A 23,975-nucleotide genomic window follows, 5' to 3' on the forward strand; every position below is an offset into this window, starting at 1 on the left:
AATCTTTATTCTGCACAATTTTTCGGCCACATACTCCTATTAAATGACTTACAGCTCCTTTAACTTGAAATGCAGTTTGCCATATTTTATAACATAAAATTTTAATCTTCCTTTGGCGAGCAGTGTTTCCAAACACTAGATTTGTGCTTTAAATGTACAAGCTATTTTACATCAAAAGAGTTTGAATACGTTCATGGGTAACATACCTGATCGTGATCAATGTCAGCATCTCCAGTAATAACAATTCGCTTCTCAATGCGCGTTTCAGAAACACCTCCTTTCACAGTCTTTGAACAGGAATACAAATATAGTTAGTTGCTTCAAGTTTAGAAAGACTCTCTATCACAATGGGTGAGCAAGTAAACTACCGAGTAGTTTTTTGGCAAAGTCATAGGACCCATGGGTGCATTATTCTGATATATTTCTATGATTCAAGTGTCTAGAAGAGTCAAGTCCAGTTTATTTGTCACATACACATACACGATGTGCAGTGAAATGAAAGTGACAATGCCTGCGGATTGTGCACAAAAAAAGAATTACAGTTACAGCATATAAATAAGTTAATAAAGTTAATATAGTGTAGACAAAATTTAGTCCCTGGAGTTATAAAAGTTGACAGTCCTGATGGCCTGTGGGAAGAAACTCCGTCTCATCCTCTCCGTTTTCACAGCGTGACAGCGGAGGCGCTTGCCTGACCGTAGCATCTGGAACAGTCCGTTGCTGGGGTGGCAGGGGTCGCTCATAATCTTACTTGCTCTGGATCTGCACCTCCTGATGTATAGGTCCTGCAGGGGGGTGAGTGTAGTTCCCATGGTGCGTTCGGCCGAACGCACTACTCTCTGCAGGACCATCCTGTCCTGGGCAGAGCTGTTCCCAAACCAGACTGTAATGTTGCCGGACAGGATGCTCTCTACAGCCCCAGAGTAGAAGCAATGAAGGATCCTCAGAGACACTCTGAATTTCCTCAGCTGTCTAAGGTGGTAAAGGCGCTGCTTTGCCTTACCCACCAGTGCGGCAATGTGCGTTGCCCACGTCAGATCCTCTGTAACGTGGACTCCCAAGTATTTAAAACTGCTCACCCTATCCACAGTAGACCCATTTACACACAATACTGCATGGGTAGACACAAAATGCTGGAGTAACTCATCGGGTCAGGCAGCATCTCCAGAGATGATACCTGACCTCCTGAGTTACTCCAGCATTTTGTGTCAATCTTTGATTTAAACCGGCATCTGCAGTTCTATCCTACGTAACACTGCACGTAGGCCTATAATCTAATTAATGTACTGTACAAACTGTTCACCACTTCTTTCAAAGCTGAAATGTAAAACCAAAAATCTCATTTGCCTTTTTATCGGGTCTCTCCGCTCACACTTCTCAACCTCTCAAAAATCCCAGTGATTCAAAAATTTTGCGTGATTCAAAAATTTCAGCTACACATCTATAAACTCTTCTCATTTTGGATTTACCCACTCTGCTAATATTCCACCTTCACCGCTTTTCCTCCGTTAAGCACATTTATGAAGTTGATGTTAGCAATTTTTAAAGTCACTCTCCATCCTAATAGGGCAGCACAGTGGTGCAGCAGTAGAGATTCTGCCTTACAGGGCAGAGATCCCATTTCGAGTGCTTTCTGTACGAAGTTTGTACGTTCTCCCTGTGACCACGTGGATTTTCTCCGGAGTGCTTCGGTTTCCTCACACATTTCCAAAGACGTGTTGGTTTGTAGGTTAATTGACGTCTGTAAATTGTAATTTGGCCCCAGTGAGTGGGATAGTGCTCGTGTGCAGGGTGATCGCTGGTCGATGCTTACTCGGTGGGCCGAAGGGCCTATTTCTGCACTGTATCTCTAGTCTAAAGTGTCTGCGGTGAGGTGAAAGTGCTGCTAAAAGGTCCAAGTACGGGATTTGGTGAATACTGGGCTTTGGTAAAGAGGGTGTGCTGAATCAAGGCAAGGTGTTTCAGATCTATTTCTCATTAAGTCCAGGACATTTATCTTTTTAACTGTATATCGGCACACTGAAAAGCATTCAGGAGGCTGAGATGGGTATAGACTCGAGTTTCAGGGAGGTGGCCACACTAAAGGTTCAGCCAGAAAGATGGGTGACTGCCAGCATATGGAGGCTGGTGGTGCAGGAGTCGCCTGTTGCCATCTCCCTCTCATACAAGTTTAACATTACTGGACACTGCTGGTGTGGTGGGGGATGGGGAATGGCCTCTCAGGGAGCAAACAATATCAGGAGCTACAACACACGTTATAGGAGTAGAATTAGGCCATTCGGCCCAACGAATCTACTCCGCCATTCAATCATGGCTGATCTGAGGAAAGACATTCTTGCCATAGAGGGAGTACAGAGAAGGTTCACCAGATTGATTCCTGGGATGGCAGGACTTTCATATGAAGAAAGACTGGATAGACTCGGCTTGTACTCGCTGGAATTTAGAAGATTGAGGGGGGATCTTATAGAAACTTACAAAATTCTTAAGGGGTTGGACAGGCTAGATGCAGGAAGATTGTTCCCGATGTTGGGGAAGTCCAGAACAAGGGGTCACAGTTTAAGGATAAGGGGGAAGTCTTTTAGGACCGAGATGAGAAAGGTTTTTTTCACACAGAGAGTGGTGAATCTGTGGAATTCTCTGCCACAGAAGGTAGTTGAGGCCAGTTCATTGGCTATATTTAAGAGGGAGTTAGATGTGGCCCTTGTGGCTAAAGGGATCAGGGGGTATGGAGAGAAGGCAGCTACGGGATACTGAGTTGGATGATCAGCCATGATCATATTGAATGGCGGTGCAGGCTCGAAGGGCCGAATGGCCTACTCCTGCACCTATTTTCTATGTTTCTATCTCTGCCCCCTAATCCCATTTTCCTGCCTTCTCCGCATAACCCATGACACCCGTTCTAATCAAGAATTTGTCTATCTCTGCCTTAAAAATATCCACTGACGGCCTCCACAGCCCTCTGTGGCAATGAGTTCCACAGATAAACTACCCTCTGACTAAAGAAGTTCCTCCTCACTTCTTTTCTAAAAGAGCACCCTTTAATTCTGAGGCTGCGATCTCTGGTCCTAGACTCTCCCATCAGTGGAAACATCCTTTTCACATCCACTCTATCAATGCTTTCATTATTCTGTAACAGCAAGACAGCATATTAAACAGCAAAACCTTGGGGTACAAGTACATCGTTCCCTGAAAGTGGTGAGGAAGGCATATTTGGCTTCATCAGCTGATCATCATTGAGTGGAGAGTTGGAACGTTATGTTACAATTGCACAATTCATTGGTGAGAAAGAATTTGGAGCAATTTGTGCAGCCCTGGTTGCCAAACTATAGGAAGGATCAAATTAAGTGGGAGGATGCAGGAGGTTTTACTGGATCAAAGAGCTTGAGTTACCAGGAGGATGGGAGAGGTTGGAACTGTTCTCCCTAGAGCAAAGGAGACCAAGGGGTGAACTTTTTGAGGTTTATAAAATTATGAGGGGCATAGATAAGGTAGACAGTCACAGTCTTTTTCCCAGGTTAGGGGAGTCTAAAATAAGGGGACATCGATTTGAGTTAAGAGTGGAAAGATTTAAAGGGGATCTGAGAGGCAGGCTTTTCAATAGACAATAGACAATAGACAATAGGTGCAGGAGTAGGCCATTCAGCCCTTCGAGCCAGCACCGCCATTCAATGCGATCATGGCTGATCACTCTCAATCAGTACCCCGTTCCTGCCTTCTCCCCATACCCCCTCACTCCGCTATCCTTAAGAGCTCTATCCAGCTCTCTCTTGAAAGCATCCAACGAACTGGCCTCCACTGCCTTCTGAGGCAGAGAATTCCACACCTTCACCACCCTCTGACTGAAAAAGTTCTTCCTCATCTCCGTTCTAAATGGCCTACCCCTTATTCTCAAACTGTGGCCCCTTGTTCTGGACTCCCCCAACATTGGGAACATGTTATCTGCCTCTAATGTGTCCAATCCCCTAATTATCTTATATGTTTCAATAAGATCCCCCCTCATCCTTCTAAATTCCAGTGTATACAAGCCCAATCGCTCCAGCCTTTCAACATACGACAGTCCCGCCATTCCGGGAATTAACCTAGTGAACCTACGCTGCACGCCCTCCATAGCAAGAATATCCTTCCTCAAATTTGGAGACCAAAACTGCACACAGTACTCCACATAGAGACTGGTGGGCATGTGGAAAGAGCTCCCAGAAGAGGTGTCAGAGACAGTTACCATTAGAACATTTGGACAGGTAGATAGGTAGCAAATGGGATTAGTATAGGTAGGTATCTTGGTCAGCATGAACGGGTTAGGCTGTAGGACCTGTTCCTCCATTGTATAACTCTCGGAATCTTTGAATGACAAGGTTGAATCACTGAAATTGCTATCTGTAAACTGCCCTTCAGTTCTTCCTTTTCTTAGCGTAGATCCCAAAGGAATTTATAACTCATGGAGTGCACCTTCTGGGTGCAACAAACCATTGACAACGTTTTGATACACTCACCAACCCATGCCTCAAGCTTTTATAACACGACCTTGATCCATACTCTGAGGCATGCATCAAACTGACAAACTAGTGCACATGTTACTGATATGTTGCTTATTTAAATTCCAGTTTCTCAGTATTTTGATACTACTTGCTATAATCCCAAGCTGCAGAAGGCCTTTCCTGGTAAAGCACATCTGTTTTAACATTCTGAAGATTATCGATGGATCATTTATGTTGGTAATGGGAGGAATCACAAAATGCTGGAGCAACTCAGCGGGTCAGGCAGCATCTCAGGAGAGAAGGAATGGGTGACGTTTCGGGTCGAGACCCTTCTTCAGACTGATGGCAGTAATTGGAGATCACTAGTGTGCCTTGTGGTCTGGTCAATCACAGCAACAACATTTTTGATTCCCTGACCAAGAATATATCTGCTTCTTTTTAAAAAAAATTGTACTTCAAATTTAAATTCCCTAAAATACTAAATTTAAGAAACAAGGCGGAAGTTTCTAAAAAAATAATTCTAATCAGCAGATCAATTAGAATCTATTTTGTATCCAGGCAGCTGGCTTAAAATCCACATCAGGAATGAAAATTACCTTGGTGATGTGTGTAGTGGTTGTGGTACTTGAAGTTTCAGAGGTGATCGTCTGAGCACTCATTAGAACTCCTGGGTCACTGTCAGCATTTGAGTCCAACTAACAAAGAAAAAGGAAAGATACTCAGACTTTTTCTTAAACTTCACCAGTACTACAATTAACAAGAGTCAAGAGTGTTTTTTATTGTATTATGTCCCAGATAGAACAATGAAATTCTTACTTGCAGCAGCACAACAGAATATGTAAACATAGTATACTGTAAAGAATATAATAAACGAAAAACAAAAAGCTCAGTGTGTGTATATATACACACACATACTCACAAATATTCATATACAGGTCCTCCATAACGATTGGGACAAAGACCCATCATTTATTTATTTGCCTCTGTACTCCACAATTTGAGATTTGTAATTTAAAAAAAAATCACATGTGGTTAAAGTGCACATTGTCAGATTTTAATCAAGGCCATTTTTATACATCTTGGTTTCACCATGTAGAAATTACAGCAGTGTTTATACATAGTCCCCCCATTTCAGGGCACCATAATGTTTGGGACACAGCAAAGTCATGTAAATGAAAGTAGTCTTGTTTAGTATTTTGTTGAAGATCGATTGCATGTAATGACTGCTTGAAGTCTGCGATTCATGGACATCACCAGTTGCTGGGTGTCTTTTCTGGTGATGCTCTGTTAGGCCTGTATTGCAGCCATCTTTAGCTTATGCTTGTTTTGGAGGCTTTAGTATTCAGCATATAAAAGGCATGCTCAATTGGGTTCAGATTGGGTGATTGACTTGGCCAATCAAGAATTGACCATTTTTTAGCTTTGAAAAACTCCTATGTTGCTTTAGCAATATGTTTGGGATCATTGTCTTGCTGTGGAATGAACCGCCGGCCAATGAGTTTTGAGGCATTTGTTTGAACTTGAGCAGATAGGGTGTGTCTATACACTTCAGAATTAATTATGCTACTATCATCAGCAGTTGTATCATCAATGAAGATAAGTGAGCCAGTACCTTCAGCCATAACACCCCCGCCACCGTGTTTCACAGATGAGGTGGTATGCTTTGGATCTTGGGCAGTTCCTTTTCTCTTCCATACTTTGCTCTTGCCATCATTCTGATATAAGTTAATCTTCGTCTCATCTGTCCACAAGACCTTTTTCCAGAACTGTGGTTGCTCTTTTAAGTACTTCTTGGCAAACTGTAACCCAGCCATCCTATTTTTGCGGCTAACCAGTGGTTTGCACCTTACAGTGTAGCCTCTGTATGTCTGTTTAGGAAGTCTTCTGCGGACAGTGGTCATTGACAAATCCACACTTGACAGGGGGTATGGGGAGAAGGCAGGAACGGGGTACTGATTGAGAATGATCAGCCATGATCACATTGAATGGCGGTGCTGGCTCGAAGGGCCGAATGGCCTCCTCCTGCACCTATTGTCTATTGACTCCTGAAGAGTGTTTCTGATCTGTCGGACAGGTGTTTGGGTTTTTTTCTTTATTATGGAGAGAATTCTTCTGTCATCAGCTGTGGAGGTCTTCCTTCACCTGTCAGTCCCTTTGTGATTAGTGAGCTCATCAGTGCTCTCTTTCTCCTTAATGATGTTCCAAACAATTGAGCTTGGTAAGCCTAAGGTTTGGCTGATGTTTCTAACAGTTCTATTCTTGTTTCTCAGTCTCATAATGGCTTCTTTGACTTTCATTGGCACAACTTTGGACCTCATGTTGATAAATAAATAGCAATAAAAGTTTCCAATGGTGATGGAAAGACAGGAGGAAAGACTAGGTGCTGAGAGCTCTCATATACCTGCATTAAGGAGGCAATTAAACACACCTGAACAATTACAAACACCTGTGAAGCCATGTGTCCCAAACATTATGGTGTCCTGAAATCGGGGAACTATGTATAAACACTGCTGTAATTTCTACATGGTGAAACCAAAATGTATAAAAATGGCCTTTAATAAAATCTGACATTGTGCACTTTAACCACATGTGATTTTTTTTCGATTACAAATCTCAAATTGTGGAGTACAGAGGCAAATAAATAAATGATGAGTCTTTGTCCCAAACATTATGGAGGACACAGTATATATGTAGATCACACACATACGTACACACAAAAAATAAACATTAATAGCACAATAATAACTATAATACAAACATTATGTAGTTCAGAGCTTATTTGAGGTTGTAGTGTTTAATGGCCGAATGGCTGTAGGGAAGAAAATGTTCCTGAACCTGTACGATATAGTTTTCAGGCTCCTGTACCTTCTTCTTGATGGCAGGGGTGAAATGAGTGTGTGGCCAGGGTGGTGTGGGTCTCTGATGATGCAGGCTGTGTTTTTATGGCAGCGACTTCAGTCCAGAAGTTGTGACATGCAAAGTGCTATGAAAATCTGTTGAAAATCTCTGAGTAAACCACTTCTGGAATTTGGACAAAGGTCTTGCATTACAACATCCAGAAGTATTTAGTAATTAATAGCAATAAAGAGCTGTTGTTAAAGGCCATGGATTGCTTACGAGTAAAATCCACCTTATTTCAATATAAATGATAGTTAAGCGAGCAAAGGAATTGTCTTATCTAAGCTTTTCAATTGGATAAAAGGCTTCAGCTATCCAAATATCAATGTGAGAATGACATTTTTACATTATTTAAAGTAACTGAGAATGGATACTGTTTTTCTGCACATGTCGACAATTGTATATCATTGTCATCCTGCATGTAAACACGCAAAGCCCATTTGCATGCCTGTCAGCCACTTGCCTCTTGGTATCAAAATCTACTGTTCTCTGCTGCCTACTTTTACAACCCGAGGTAAATTTATTTATTTTACCTATTAATAAAAATAATTTAAATTTGTAACAGTGCTAACATCACTTGCCTAGTTTTACTGCCTTCTGTCAGCCCTCTCCAACAAGCTTCTTGGCCCGTGCTTAAGTTTTCTGAACTAATCTACTTATATTCTAGTGGCTCCACAACCCTTGTTGGCACAAATCTGCTCAGTGTACACCTTTTTCCAGTGAAAGGCTCATGGTGTCTGTAATCCATGTGCTAGTCACACTGCAGCCTCTTCAACCTTTACATCTCAAACGTCCATCTGATCCTCCAGTATGTACAGCCTTCTAGCCTTTAAGCACTGGTCAAAAAGCTACTTGAATCCATACAGCACAAGAACCACATTTCATTTAGATATCACTGTTGTTCTTGTATGCCCCAGGCTATACAGTTGTAATCTATATACTAAAACTCTCATTTGTTTGTTTGTTTGTTCCTGAACTACAGCCAAAACGGTACACGATAGCGCGACAATTTTAGGCCCACCTTACTCACCGTCGTCCCTTTGGTGCTAATGGAAGAAGTTTCATTGAAATCGGTGTTATATTTTTTTAAGTTATTCACATTTTAAAGTTTAAATCTATCTCCTAGGGATGGAGGGGGGGGGGGGGAGAGGAGGGAGGATAAGGGGGGTTGAGGGGAAGAGGGGAGGGGAAGAGGGGAGGGGAAGAGGGATGGGGAAGAGGGATGGGGAAGAGGGGAGGGGAAGAGGGGAGGGGAAGAGGGGAGGGGAAGAGGGGAGGGGAAGAGGGGAGGGGAAGAGGGGAGGGGAAGGGAAGAGGGGAGGGGAGAGGAAGGAAGGGGAGGGGAAGGAAGGGGGAGTGGAGGGAGAGAAGGGGGAGGGGAGGGGGGGGGGGGGAGTGGGAGGGGAGGGGGGAGAGGATGCTGCACCAATGCAGGAGAGGTTTGGGCCCAACAGGTCTACTTGGTCTTATCATAACTAAAACTAAATCACTGATGTATTTTCAAATTCCAGTATATATGTATTGAGTTGTCAACTCAAGCACAAATAAAGCTAGTTGCACAAGTAAAAGCTAGAGCACCATGAGCAACATTTTAATATTTCTGATTATTGCCTATGGAGTGTAGGATGAACTGCACAGAGACTCATCAAAACTGTTACCTTTGCTGCTTCATAGGTGATTGTTTTAGTCTCAGTGTGAACCACCGGTACATCCTTGGTGCAAATTTCTTTTCCGTCCTCTTTACTCATGCTGTCAAAGCTGACAGACTCTGTTTTAACAACCGGTGGCTATATACAAAAGGACAATAATGGTTATGACATTTTTCAGGCTCGCCATTACCAAACTCCGCCATTACACCACGACGCATGCCATATCAGTTTCGGAATTATTGTACATGACGAAATTTCTTCCTCTTTGGGAGAATGACTCCAATATAGACGACACTTAAACCTGGTCCATCACATTCCTAAATATTAGTGTGTTAGCATAAACTTGTAAGGTTTAAGGAAAAAGTTAAATCGTCTCGATATACCTAGCTATTTACGATTAGGAATTAAGGGAAATGTTTCGCTGCATGTATATAGCTTTAAAAAGCAAGTTTCTGCATGCTCTACTGCCTTGCATTGCTTTGTATGAATTTGAAGTAGTACTCATTTTACTGTACGTAGGGGCAGGAAAATAAATTGTCACCTTGCTATTCCATGCGTGACCAGTTGGGGGCCCTCTCTCACTAACACTGCCAGGACTCCAGTTATATCTGTGCTATTTCACAGTAAACGTGGCAAATGTAAACGGCATACAGGAAACAGAACTTGTGAGAGAACATCAAGTCTTATTCTTACCAAAGTAAGTCCTGTATTCCTCAAGTGACCATGAACACTAAAGGGGAAAGAATCCTCAATTTGCACTTCTGAAAATATTCTGCAAATAATATTTAAGGACAGGAATCTGCATTTTTATATAAAACACATTTTAGATTTGGGTTTTTTTTGGCATAAAGTGCAGGCTATCTACTTTCAGTGGCACATCTCTCCCCTAGCCTGGCCCTGAGGTTCCCAAAGCCTATGCTCGTTGTTATTAATACTCAAATGTGGATTGCTATTTGTTTCACTAATACAAACAGGTTGTTCAAGATATAACTAGAAAATTATAATCATCGAAACTGTCCGAAAAAGAGATGAAAAATGTATAAGAAAGAACTGTAGATGCTGGTTTAAATCAAAGGTAGACACAAAATGCTGGAGTAACTCAGCGGGACAGGCAGCATCTCTGGAGAGAAGGAATGGGTGACGTTTCGGGTCAAGACCCTTCTTCAGACTGGAATCACAGTATTCTTCAGCCCAAGAGATGAAAAATACTGTGTATAAATCGGATGACGAAGTTTAACTGCTTTGAGACGTGTTCTAATACAAAGATAAGTTGTAGTCAAAATTTATTCAACATATAAATAAAAACTTTAACGCTTTCATTATCAAACACCAGGAATTTCTTGGGTCTAATTAGAATTCATCAATTCAGGAATGAAGTTTAAGTTTAAGATGAATGCATTATTCACCAATATGCTTCCATTTTTGCAGCATTTTCACCTTATTCATTATTAGCAAACAGCGCAATAAAATTATGGTAAATTACCCTGTTGGTTTCTGGGATTCATGAGCCAATTCATTTGGGAATGGGATCATGCTAAGTGAAAAGCAAACACTTCCAAATTGGTATCATCAAAATTTTATAAACTGCAAGAGGTTCTCAGTCATTTGCAATAATCTGACAATAGCAAAATGAAATTAGCAAAATGAAATCAGAAACAGAATGCATCGCAGAGTCAGCACAAGCCAAACCCAGAGCATCGCAGGTATGCAGAAGCCATACATTAAGCTGCAGCTTACTACAAATGTTGTTTCAAAATGAATGTTGATGAGATGGCATGCCAAATGAGGAGTTTTATCTGCTCATGGAGGAAAACGTTGGCTGCCTGTCTACTTTTAGAAAAATAGAAAATAAATGCAGGAGTAGGCCATTTGGCCCTTCGAGCCAGCACCGCCATTCAATGCGATCATGGCTGATCATCCAAAATCAGTACTCCATTCCTACTTTCTCCCCATAACCCTTGATTCCGTTTGCCCCAAGAGCGATATCCAACTCTCTCTTGAGAACAGCCAGTGAATCGGCCTTCACTGCCTTCTGTGGCAGAGAATTCCACAGATTCACACCTCTCTGGGTGAAAAGGGTTCAGTCCTAAATGGCCTACCCCTGATTCTTAACTGTTTGATATTGTAATTTGATTTTGATGTAGAAGGAAACTAAAGTTGAGCTCGCATCAGTTTCCTCCTAGCCATGTTGGATTCAAATTACTCCCAATGTTTCTAAATTTGAAACAACCTGATGACAGGAACAGAGTATCAGGTGTGCGTAAAGGGTGACACAAATCTTATAACTCAATAGCAATTGCTCAATACAGGCATTACTTGCAAAGCATTTGAAGATGTTTTGCTGTGATTTTGCTCGTAAAATAATAAACATTGCAGATGTGGATAGTGGTGCCTGAGGAAACAAATGGATTAATGGGGATGGTTATGAAAGTTGGTAAGGAGGTGAGGGGAACCAGTTACCTCCAACTGAGGTTGTGTTTCAGATTTTTCTGCAGGTTTGCCTGCCATTTCAGGCTGATCCTTCCACCCTTGAGCAGAAGGTGGCCCTTCTACAATTTCATCTCCTGGTTGATCCACCTTGGGACTCGCTGCCTCCCTCTTGTCCTCTTTGGTGTCCACGGTCGCCACGCAACTTTGACCCCTTGCATCACCAGATGAGTGAGCTTTGCTCGCCTCTGTTAAAGTTTCCCTCTCAACTCCTGCCAGCTTAGCGCACAGAGCAGAAGCATCCTCGCTTGCATGCACATTCATCCCATGCTTCTTTTCCATCACCATTGTTTCCTGAATAATCTTCATGGTCTTCTCCTGCTTGTGGACTTCATGTTGCACCATTTTGGGACTCTCGTCCAAATTCGTGTCAGATTTCTGGAGAGACAAAAACTCTCGTGAAAAAGTGTAAGAAAAAAAAAACCTGAATAGCTACTATGGTGACACATTGTGTTGGAAGCCATCAGCTATCTCCCTCTTTAATTCACCTGTATGTTTTAAAATCTAAATATGAAAAAGTACACATATGAAATTCAGTTTTTGTTGTGTCTAAATGCTCAGTCTGTGGAAGCATGATAAAATCTAAAATCAAAAGCTGGGTAAGATATTCCATATGCAAGGCACATATTGATGTAGTAAATTGATGCTTTTGGCACAGAATGTATACAAAGTAAAGTCTTCTATAATTACAAAAATGTTCAGGCAGTTTTTTTTCCTTTGTCAATCATTTTTCTCCACGGTATTGTTTTCATGACCCTGCCACTCATTGTTATGCACATTCCTTCCTCTCGAACATTATCTAGTCACCGAGAGTTTTCAAACCATTGGCTGATTTGGTTGTTGCAAAATGTTTGCTGTCACAGAATAGGTTATCAGCCCAGATATAAAATAAAAGGCATACTGGGACATCTCGTCCTGAAAGTGAACTTCAAAGAAGAATTTCAAAGCTCATAGCCACAGCATAAGAGTATATTTTTTGGTAATAGAAGCAATTAAATCTAATGGACAGAGATGCAGATTACGCACACTGCGATACTGACTACGGGTGCTGTACTGTAAGGAGTTTGTACGTTCTCCCCGTGACCTGCGTGGGTTTTCTCCGAGATCTTCGGTTTCCTCCCACACTCCAAAGACGTACAGGTATGTAGGTTAATTGACTGGGTAAATGTAAAAATTGTCCCTAGTGTGTGTAGGATAGTGGTAGGATAGTGTTAGTGTGCGGGGATCGCTGGGCGGCGCGGACTTGGTGGGCCGAAAAGGCCTGTTTCCGCGCTGTATCTGAAATATGAAAATAATATGAAATATGATATGCAATTCAGCAAGTTTAATGGCTTCACTCTTGCATACAACCACCTTCTGATAATCCGCTGTTGGACTCATTCCATGGAAAGGCCAGCAATCCAAAACAGCGGTTCTGTTTTCACCCCTCATAAATGCTTCCTTGACCAATTGGGTATTTCAGGCATTTTCTGTGCTCATTTCAGATATTCAGCCTCTCCAACTTTTTGCCTTTGGATGTCCTCATATCATTGATGCCCTTGGTAACAGGTGCACTCAGTACCACTATCCATTCAACCTGATTACTAACTATAGTCATAGTTATGGCCATTTATATCCCATCTCAATGGTCCTCAAGGTGAGGAGGGGAACTGCGTTTTGGCCTGCTGTAGAGCATATGGTGAAAGGACATGCACCCAGTGCAGCTTGCGGAAGGTTAACATTGCACCTGTAATTTGCTGATGATGCTCAGAGTGATTGTGGAGGGTGATGGGAAGGAATGCCAGACAAATGACCTGCTTAGTCCAGAATTGTCTAGAGCTTCTTGGTTGGTGTTGGAGCTACTCTCCTACTTCTGGAACGTGCCCTGTATGCAGTGGAAAGGGGTTGAGAGTCAGAGCGGGAGTCACTCACTATAGGGCAAGGCACTCAAGTCTCTGAATTGAACTTGCAGGTATGGGATTAATGCAGATATGGGATCAATATGGCTGATCCTGGATAGGTTTCTTGTCAGTGGTGACAACTGCCAAGTTCTCATTTCTCTTTCACCTCCTTCAACAAGGCACATTCCTTGTATGTTTACATACTTGGCCAATAACCTTATTCATAAAACTAACCGAGGCCGTTGATGGTGATGGATCTGTCAATAGCTCTGGCACTTGTAGTATGTGAACATTATGCCATCACTCAGCCAAGCCTGAATGTTGACTGAGGCCCTACTGCTTTGGCCATTGCTTTGGTCTTGCAAATGGAACTGAAAACTGAAATCATCAGCAAATATTCCTGCTTCTAGCACGACATGGAAGGAAATTTACTAATGCCATAGTCTGATTGGGCCAAGGGACACTGCCCTAAAGAATTCCAGAGACATGTCCCAGCATTTACACTGGACATATTTCCAGCGAGTAAAAGTTTTTTTACTGATCCCCACTGTCTTTAATTTTATGAGTGTTTTTAAATACTTCAGTTGCTCAAAGGTTGCCTTCATGTCAGTGATAGTTATTCTCACTCGATGTCACTCGTACAACACTTCTGTTCATAATTGAACAAAAACCGAGGTTGAACATCACGATGCCTGGACGGAAATCCAAAAAACGCACTGTTATTGGTAAGAATATGCATTGTTATTGGTAAGAACAGCCACATAACATGTAACATCAAATTGCAGATTCAATTTAACAGCATGATGACAAGTGCACCAGTTTTGGACCATGGTGTGATTGAGGTTTTTGCTAGATGCAGCAGGTAGTAAGTTGGCTCAGCTTTATGAGTTGAATGATCTGAAAAACGAGCTCTGTGATGGTGGGGACCTCACCAGGAAGCATGAAATTGACAACAAAAATTTCAAATTTATCTTTTCCATTTATTTTATGGCTCTGCCATCTTTGGCAATATAATGGAAGGGTCTTTGTGGCTGTTAATTTTTTTTATCATATCCATTACCATATTCAGTTGGATAGGGTAAATGCAGAACTTTGACTTGATCCATGGTGATGGGATTACACTGCTCCCTTCAGAGATTGCTGATTTGCATAGGATTTTTCCATGTTGCAACAACTTCTAACTTTAAGGTGTTCTTGAAACAGCTTCATGGCATGGTCCATCATCCCTAAATGAAGAGAGCCTGATCTCCTGGCTTGAGGAGCAGAGTAAAGGAAGGGACATGCCAGGTCTTCAAGATCACCTATGGTCTGTCCACATTGATTCAAGGATGCAAAGATAGCGTATTAGGCATGTTCAGAACTGATCTAGTTTAGTACCACTGAAAGGGTTATGGACGAATGCATCCCAAACAATCAAAGGGTGAGCAAAGGGCGGCATGGTGGCGCAGCAGTAGAGTTGCTGCCTTACAGCGAATGCAGCGCCGGAGACTCAGGTTCGATCCTGACTACGGGCGCTGTCTGTACGGAGTTTGTACGTTCTCCCCGTGACCTGCGTGGGTTTTCTCCGAGATCTTCGGTTTCCTCCCACACTCCAAAGACGTACAGGCTTGTAGGTTAATTGACTGGGTAAATGTAAAAATTGTCCCTAGTGTGTGTAGGATAGTGTTAATGTGCGGGGATCGCTGGGCGGCGTGGACCCGGTGGGCCGAAGGGCCTGTTTCCGCGCTGTATCTCTAAATTTAAAATCTAAAAATCTAAATCCTCAGTGCATGAGATGCCCCCCATCCACCCCATTCCATGAGGGCAAATTAACATTACCCAAATGGCCTTAGGTTGTTCACACACACTCAGTTTGGTCACACTTAGCATAGTGATATACTAATGCGTCACTCCCAAATACTTTCATAAATCGCATGTTTAATCAAAGTGATATTGATCATGGGTGAGCATTAGTTTATTTGGCAAAGATAGAAAGCATAACCAAGCAGGAGGCGTCTATTGCAATGTTCATATTCATGTCATGAAGTTTCACAGTGCCAATGTTGTGGATTTTCCAGGAACAATTACTCTCAGATGTCTGCCACTGTTCTGCCACCTCCTGTTGTGCTTCCCTGGGGGGGCATCATGGAACAGGGTAATTAAATACAGGCGGAGAGCTCCAAAGTATCTATTCAAGCATCATAAACTCATCGTTGGATTCATTGAAAGCCCATCTCCAATCATAAAGATTCTTGCACACTTATTGCAGTTAAGGCAATGAGGAGCACAAAGCAAATTTACAGGGAGCCTAAACCATGTCTTTTCACATGTGAGCACACGGGATATGCTTTTTTAATGTGTGACCAAACAGCAAAAAAAAATTAAAATGTTGTTACAAATTATCCGTCGTGGGTCAGTGGCTCCAGCGCAGGTTTGCCATTAATTCCTGATCACCAGTTGTTTAACTGTGAGAAAGCAGTACGTAGAGGCCAGATGGTTCCCTGTTCAAACTAAAAAAAAGTGGAAGAGACTCACTCTCAGGTTACAGTGGCCATCATTCTGGCTTGGGCATGGAAAGTAACATTAGGCAAGAGCATAGAAGAGATCATTCTCTAGATGGATAAATCCAGAGCTTGTGCTTCAAAGTATTTTATTTGCACAAGGTGCTGTGATGTACCATTGTATCCCTTGTAGCACCTGTGCACAGGTTAAATATCAATGACCATCAGGGATAAGCAGTTTAAGACCATGGGCACAGCCTAGGCTCCTTGTGGAAACGATGGTGCCTTCATGCCATAACTGTGCCTCAGAGTCATCAGGAAGTATAGTGGTTTTTTTAAAAAAGATAACAAGGATAATTTAAAAAAAGGAACATTTTTGTTTGTTAAAATAAATTGATCGGATCACAACAACTTGACTTATCGTCAAAGACTGTCAAATCATTTCCCAGTTGGAATACCATGCCCAGCAAACAATAATGGGAGAGAGGAGACCAATCATCGTGATGAAATCTACAGAAATCTGTAAAAGTAGGATAGTGTGTGACTGGGAAAGAATATGTTAAAAGGCAAGCTATCAATCTCACAGGAAAGGAGAGTCCTATTGAGCCCAGTGTGTTGTTTTTTTTTAGAAATGCAGAAAACATACTAGAGAGACAAAGCACAACAAATAGCAAGAAGTAGAAACAACAAAAATGGCAACAAGTCCAGTTAAGGGTGGAAGATTTCTTAAAAGAATAAAAAAAATACCTGAACCCAGCTGTAAGATGAAGCAGCAGCCCATTCCTTTCCATCCATTTGTTTTCGTGCCGAATCTATTAGATTGGAGACGTCTACATTTTTTGAGGTTACTTCAGAACCAGACTGCTTTGTCTGTGTAGACACAGAAAGTCAACATATAAAGCTAACTGACATACATAACTAGGTCAACATTAGACAGACAAAAGTTCTTTCGGAGATACAGATTGGAAATAAGAGAGCAAGAGATTAAATAGGATGTGTGGAAAAGCAAAATAAAGGAGGAGTATAAGGAAAACAGGCAAGAGGATGAGATTATAGGTTAGTACTTAGGAAAGTCACACATTACAAATAATTTGCTTGGAGGAAGGGATATGCAAAAGAATCTTAAGTGGACGATCTGTGCAAAAAGTCGCAGTAGTCGATGAAGTGTTTATCTGGTGAAATGAAATCAGGATCAGCACGATAAAGCCTAAATTTTTGTGGAAAATTTAACAAAACAATTTGTCATAGCAAAAAAAAACTAAAAACCATATTGGAGGATCACTGGCTAGGTACAAGCAAATTGCAGGTAAACTCAACGGTGGTTTTAGCTGTTTTAAGCATAGTGAAGCAAGTGCTGCCTGAAAGTCATGCGTTTTTATCTTTAGACTGTGACAGTCAAAGGCAACAGTTACCAAAAATGTTGATCCCGATGTCTCAGTAAAATAGTGTGCTGTGGCAATGGTGAACATAGGCTCTTCACCAGTCTTCCACTTGGTCATTGAAGTCTCAAAGGCAGGCTCCATATCAGAGCTTTCAATTCCTTTCTGTCTTGCAATCTCTTTAGGTTTCAGACTACCTTCATCATCATCTCTTTCTGTTGCCCCCTTCTTTGAAATGAGAGTTTCTTCCAGAGTGGACAGCACAGTTTTCTGTTGTTTGACAGATGACACAAAATCTACCAATTGTTGTTGCTTTGACTAATATACATCTCCCTTCAACTCCCCCCCCCCCCCCCATCTCTGCCAAACAATGTGAACTATACCACTGTCTATGGTGTCGGTCTATCAGCAGTCTCCTCCCTCCTCTACAAACAGTCATTTTGATCTAGATTGGGATTTTTTACAGTGCCTAACTAATAAAAGTTCAATGCAGCATATTTAAAACGATAAACATGTTTGTAACCTTGAAATGCAGAAGTTAAATGTTTGGCTTAGTTTCCAGGGCAGCAGTCCCAGAGTGAGCCAGCCATGCTACAATCAATCAATGGAATAGAAATTGGTGCCTTCTGCAACTGATGGATAAACATCAGCCAGGTTTGCAGCAACGTGGCCAACCTCAACATTTAGTTAGATGTTTCCAAAGGAATATTAGATTTAGTGTACAAAATTAGTTTTAGTCCATGGCATTTAAAAGTCTACAAGCTATTTTGTAAGGAAGGGCTTTAAACAGCGAAGAATTCACTGAATTTACACTGACATTATGCTTCAAAGTGAATTCAACAATCTTTTTACCCCCTCTATTTGCTGTAATATATTATTGACATATTTGAAAGGGGGAAGCACACACGAATGCACAGGCACTTTGTGGGGACCCTGTTTTACAACTAAATACGTTGTACATTCTGGCCTTCCATCACAGTGAGGAGGTGACTGGAGGAGACTCACTGTGATGGATGTTTCTTTCTGTTTCTTTTTGTTTGATTGTGTGGGTTATTGCTTATTTTTATTGCTCTTGTTGTTGGACTGTGGGTAATCTTTCATTTCACTGCACATTTATGTGTATGTGACAAATAAACTTGACGTCACAAGTCTTTCATAAACCTTCAGATCACTTGCATGTAACAAACACCTAAATAGAATCACCACATTTTAAATGTTAGAAAAAAAAAGAATATCTACCAATCCCTGCTCAGGATACAGTATGAAACTGTAGTATGAAATTAAATTATATCGTTTGCTAGTAAATCATGATCCTGGCTATGCAACAGGATCAGGGAGACACTGTAAGTAGGAATAATGTACATAAATAATGTACCGTAAGAGCCATAACCAAGGTTGAAATAAATTCTCAATAAACAAATCATTGATTCTATAGTCTTTCATTCCCTTCACAGCCTATGCCATGATTTGCAAAACTCTCCTCCTCCAATACCTCAAACTTCATTTGTGTGCAAGAAGGAACTGCAGATGCTGGTTGACACTAAAGCGCTGGAATAACTCAGTGGGTCAGTCAGCACCTCTGGAGAAAATAGGTCTCTGATGAAGGGGCTTGACCCGAAACATCACCTCTTCCTTTTCTTCAGAGATGCTGCCTGACCCGCTGAGATACTTCAGCATTTTGTGTCTATCCTCCAACTTCATTATCTGGATCAGTGATACAGGGCCTGCCCAGTTTTACGACTATTCACAAACTCAATGTAGGGAAGATCTGGAGTCCAAGCCCAAAGTGGCAACACCAATTTCCTTCCCACCTCTCGTCATCATCTCAAAGCCTGTACACAATGCCATAACTTTCATGGACATCTACTTTACTTCTATTGCACTCCCTACTTCATCTCTGTGCCTCAGCTACTTCTAGATTAGGGCACTCCATTAATCTCCTTTACACGTCCAGTTGACCGTGAAGGTCTTTGCTTATCCTGTCTCATTCATTGATCAGGCTTGTCTCATATATACTCACCACTGCCCCCCCAAAGCATCAAATTAAAAAAAGGAAGCATTCACTAGTTTAAATTCTTAATGGTGTTCCCTTCCCCAACTCTGTAACCTCACAAACATTTCTCAAACTCCACCCTACTGACTTTGGCCAATTGTGCATTTCCTGCACCAGTTACTGATGTCCATGTCTTTCGATCCTTCCGCCCCAACTCTGCTAAATACTTCACCTCCAACCCCTTCTTCCTTCAAGGCTCTCCCTGAAATTCATCTCTTGGACCAAGCATTTTGTCACCCAGAAAAAGATACAAAGTGCTGGAATAACTCAAATGGTCAGGCAGCATCTCTGGAGAATATGGATAGGCTGTTTTGGGACAGGACTCTTATTTAGCCTGTCCATTTCCTCCAGAGATACTGCCTGATCACCTGTTACTCCAGCACTTTAGTGTCCTTTTTTTGTACAAACCAGCATCAGCAGTTCCTTGTGTCTACAATTTTGTGGCCCAGCATGTGATCATCTTTTCCCCATGTTTTATTGGGCAAATTGCATTGGGTTTTCAAATTTAATTTGATTTCACCTAATACTATTAACACTACAAAGATGAGCAAACATCCATCACGTATCACAGGAATACCAGTCAGCAAAGCAAGGCTACCTTGTATTAAGCAAGCTCACTTAAACACTTACTGACTTATATTTTGCTCTGTGAACAACCCATTATTCTTGCACTTTTCCCTTTTGATTCGTATTGAGATTAGTTCAGAATAACTATAATTTTTAACATTTCTGCTGACCGAGAGCTTGCATATATTCAAATCAATCATTACTTTTCCTTTCATAGCTTAGAGTCGAGTTATTATTATATGCTGAAATTTTCCTGCCAATAATTTCAAATATTGATTTTTGTGCACAAATGAATTTAATAAAGGTAACAACCTCCGGCAGAGACGAGACTGTTTTGCTGATCATAATTTCATTAGTCACCAATGTGCTGTGAGCAGTAGTTGGCTCCTTATCCACTTCCTTATGCTCCTCTTCAGCCTGAGTGAGAAGAAAAGTATTATATCAATTTACAAGCCAATTAACAACTTGAGTAGCTTTCAAGCTCCAATGAGTATTCCAAGTAAACCAGCAGCTCAAAAAGTGTAGTGCAATAATGTTCAGACACAGATTCTTAGCTGCCACAATGCAAGTGGGGATTTGTAAATGGGTGCCTCCCAAACAGTTTTTCCTTTCAGAAGTGGGAGCATTCTTAGTATTTCCCCTTGTGCATTTGTGACTGATAAGGCTTTTGTGGAATTCTCTGCCTCAGAAGGCAGTGGAGGCCAATTCTCGGAATGCATTCAAGAGAGAGCTAGATAGAGCTCTTAAGGGTAGCGGAGTCAGGGGGTATGGGGAGAAGGCAGGAATGGGGGACTGATTGAGAATGATCAGCCATGAGCATATTGATTGGCGGTGCTGGCTCGAAGGGCTGAATGGCCTCCTCCTGCACCTATGGTTTATTCACATTTAGAAAATGAATTGACTGGATTCTATACAAACATTTAATGAAAATATTCAAAACGGGCCAGTGCACAAGCAGAGATGAGCTGGATGAATCTATATTTGTTTTCTCTGCACATGCTGACTAACCAGTTACATGCTTCCACTATCTCCTGTTTTTGTTTCTCTTTTTTCAAAGAAACATTTTTCAATAAATGGGAATTAAAAAATGGAGTACTTAATTTTGAATAAGTAGTGGGCTGTATGGAAGCATTTTCATTTTCAATCCAAATAAATGCCACTGAACAAGCATGGTGCAATCAACATCAGTGGTAGGATTCAACGCAAATCAGCTCATACAGCAAATCTTGCAACAAACAATGCTGTCTATTCTACTTTCAAAATTATCCTTTGCGGGCTTTTGAAATGAGAGACGCTGGCCACAAAAGATAGAACACTTTTGGCAACTAGTTTGTTTCTAAATAAATACTTAGTCATTGACAAAGATCTATCCAGGAGGTATATAGATTCTTGTCAGTCCTAATGAGTTTTCATGTCAATTATTGTCAATGCTTATTCATAGCAATCTGCAAATAGAGCCTATGTCGTGGCACTGAAATTGTCAGTGTTTCAAAAGTACAGTCAGGAACACAAGATCTTGTTCTGAAACATAGCAAACTCTCAGATCCGTGTCCATAATCGAAATTTCAATTCTATCCCAATGGTGGTAACATTCCAATATGAAATAGGAGATGAAAGAATCTAAGCCAAAAGAAAGCAGTGTTCTACACAAGAATAACAAAATACATCAGATATGATACCTTTGCTAATTTTCCATCATCTTTCATCACAGTGTCAGATGCGGCAACAGTCTGTTTATCCGACTTGCTTTGCTGCATCTCACCAACATCTGCTTTGGTCTGACATGTTAAAACATTTCAGTGACATGCATGAAATCTTTCAGAACGGGTTACATTAAAACAGAAACACAAAATAACCAGAACACCATCTTTGAAAGCATATTGGTGCCCGAGCGCTTTAGACTTTAGAGATACAGCGTGGAAACCGGCCATTTGGCCCACCGAGTTCACGCCCGCCCAGCGATCAGCCCGTACACTAGCACTATCCTACACACTAAGGACAACTTACAATTTACAGAAGCCAATTAACCTACAAACTCGCATGTCTTTGGAACGTGGGAGGAAATGGGAGCACCCGGAGGTAACCCACACGATAACTCTGAGAACGTGCCAGCTCCATAGAGACAGCACCCAAGATCAGGATCGAAACTGTGTCCCTGGCGCTGTGAAGCAGCAACTCTACCGCCTCGCCACTGTGCCCGCCCCAACTTTAGATAACTACACTTGCAAAAATAAAGTAATCTAAAGAGATTAAACAATGTTGCAATATATAACTTCAGCAACAAAAAGAGAAAAAAGGAAGTTTGGTGTGTTGTTGTCATGTGCAAAGCCACAGAATTATGAATGGACCAGTATTAAAATAACAGAATTACCTCTTCAGGCACAAGGGGTTCAATCATAGGTAAATCATCAGTCTTCGAAAAGGATCTAACTGGAGAGGCAGATAACCTCTTTTCCCATTCATCAGGTCCAGTTTCTGAGGTTGATTCCAGAAATGTTCTTTTCATCTCATTTATGTTGGCATGGTGCTTAACTACCTCTTCTTGAGTTCTGTCATATTCCTTTATCGCATATCAAAAACAAAAAATAAATAGCATTTTATCTCAACATTGTATTCATCAATCTGTGAGTTTCTATGTCTTCTTACCGAAAGTCTAGTATGGATGTTTCCATTTGTTTGAAAACGTGAATCATTTTACTATGGCCACTTAAATAATCAAAAGATTGATCAAGGGTGCCTTTGTAATACATTTGCCTTGTGTTGAGCAGCATTTTTTAAAGCTGAACAGCAAAAATTAATTTTGGACATAGTTCATCATGTCAAAAAAATTAGGCCTTCGAGAATCTCACTCGAGGATCATCTATTTCGATGACTTGTAGATCAGAAACGGAGGTCAGCTGAATCTCTCTGGAAGCGGAGGAGGATTAAGAGGTCCAGGTTTGCCTATGCACAGATCATGTCTATACTGACATATACCCAGGAGGTGGGTGGGGGGAGTGTGATGGGAATTTGAAAGAGATGTCATCTGAATGCTTCTGTGCCAGTGCAATTGTAGCCCAATGAGTAATTAATGCCTTCATACACGGGGCTCCATGCATCCTGTCTAAGCAAACTATTGCAAACAACAACTCTCTTCCCATAAAGTTGCAGTAAAGGCAAGAAATGGTAGCCGATACATGTGGAACTGCTGACCATTCCTGCCAAAGATAGGCCTCAGCATCAAGCAACAATACAGCAGAGGCCATTTGGCCCATTGTGCTGATCGGCACAGTGATTATTTTCACTTCCCCATCTCCGGCCATCTTTCTCACAGCCCTGCAAATGGTTTATTTTTTTCTATTCTGTCCAAAACCATTCTAAGAGTTGGTGCTCGTCCAGGAGATGAAACAATAAGAACACCATAACCCACACTTAATCATGACCATATTTTATATCAGCCAACACTGATCCCAACATCCAGGAGGTGGGTGGGAATGCTATAATGCGTCTGAATTCCTTAAATTAACTGCACTGAGAATAGAGGGGTGGTCATATTTGGCTGGAAGCTCTGACAATATCACTGCAAGTATGCACATGAAGAAAAATCAAGGGCAGGTTATGGCCTGACTGCATCACAATACCCTGAAGGACAGGAGCATCAATTGAGCAGACAATAGACAATAGGTGCAGGAGTAGGCCATTCGGCCCATCGAGCCAGCACCGCCATTCATGGCTGATCATTCTCAATCAGTACCCCTTTCCTGCCCTCTCCCCATACCCCAGGACTCCACTATCCTTAAGAGCTCTATCTAACTCTCTCTTGAATGCATTCAGAGAATTGGCCTCCACTGCCTTCTGAGGCAGAGAATTCCACAGATTCACAACTCTCTGACTGAAAAAGATTTTCCTCATCTCCGTTCCAAATGGCCAACCCCTTATTCTTAAACTGTGGCCCCTTGTTCTGGACTCCCCCAACATTGGGAACATGTTTCCTGCCTCTAACGTGTCCAACCCCTTAATAATCTTATACGTTTCGATAAGATCCCCTCTCATCCTTCTAAATTCCAGTGTATACAAGCCTAGACGCTCCAGTCTTTCAACATATGACAGTCCTGCCCCTGCTATCTG

At 41.6% G+C, this 23,975-nt stretch overlaps 1 protein-coding gene across 16 annotated transcripts in view; it reads right to left on the minus strand.

The window, feature by feature from the left end:
- Positions 1–23,975, minus strand: part of LOC144592932 (band 4.1-like protein 3) — a 477,619-nt gene that overhangs the window by 4,611 nt on the left and 449,033 nt on the right. For 9 of the 16 annotated variants that reach the window (XM_078398233.1, XM_078398220.1, XM_078398222.1 and 6 more), the window contains 9 exons: positions 22,240–22,428; positions 21,548–21,646; positions 20,181–20,285; positions 17,282–17,518; positions 16,617–16,739; positions 11,483–11,887; positions 9,032–9,160; positions 5,072–5,170; positions 207–287 (listed from right to left, as the gene is read on the minus strand). In XM_078398233.1, coding sequence (XP_078254359.1) covers positions 207–287; positions 5,072–5,170; positions 9,032–9,160; positions 11,483–11,887; positions 16,617–16,739; positions 17,282–17,518; positions 20,181–20,285; positions 21,548–21,646; positions 22,240–22,428 — 1,467 coding nt within the window. The remainder of the gene's footprint in view (positions 1–206; positions 288–5,071; positions 5,171–9,031; positions 9,161–11,482; positions 11,888–16,616; positions 16,740–17,281; positions 17,519–20,180; positions 20,286–21,547; positions 21,647–22,239; positions 22,429–23,975) is intronic. The other 7 variants (XM_078398224.1, XM_078398221.1, XM_078398223.1 and 4 more) reach the window with 7 other exon arrangements.

The sequence above is a fragment of the Rhinoraja longicauda genome, chromosome 4 (assembly GCF_053455715.1).
Source record: "Rhinoraja longicauda isolate Sanriku21f chromosome 4, sRhiLon1.1, whole genome shotgun sequence".
Taxonomy (NCBI): Eukaryota; Metazoa; Chordata; class Chondrichthyes; order Rajiformes; family Arhynchobatidae; genus Rhinoraja; species Rhinoraja longicauda.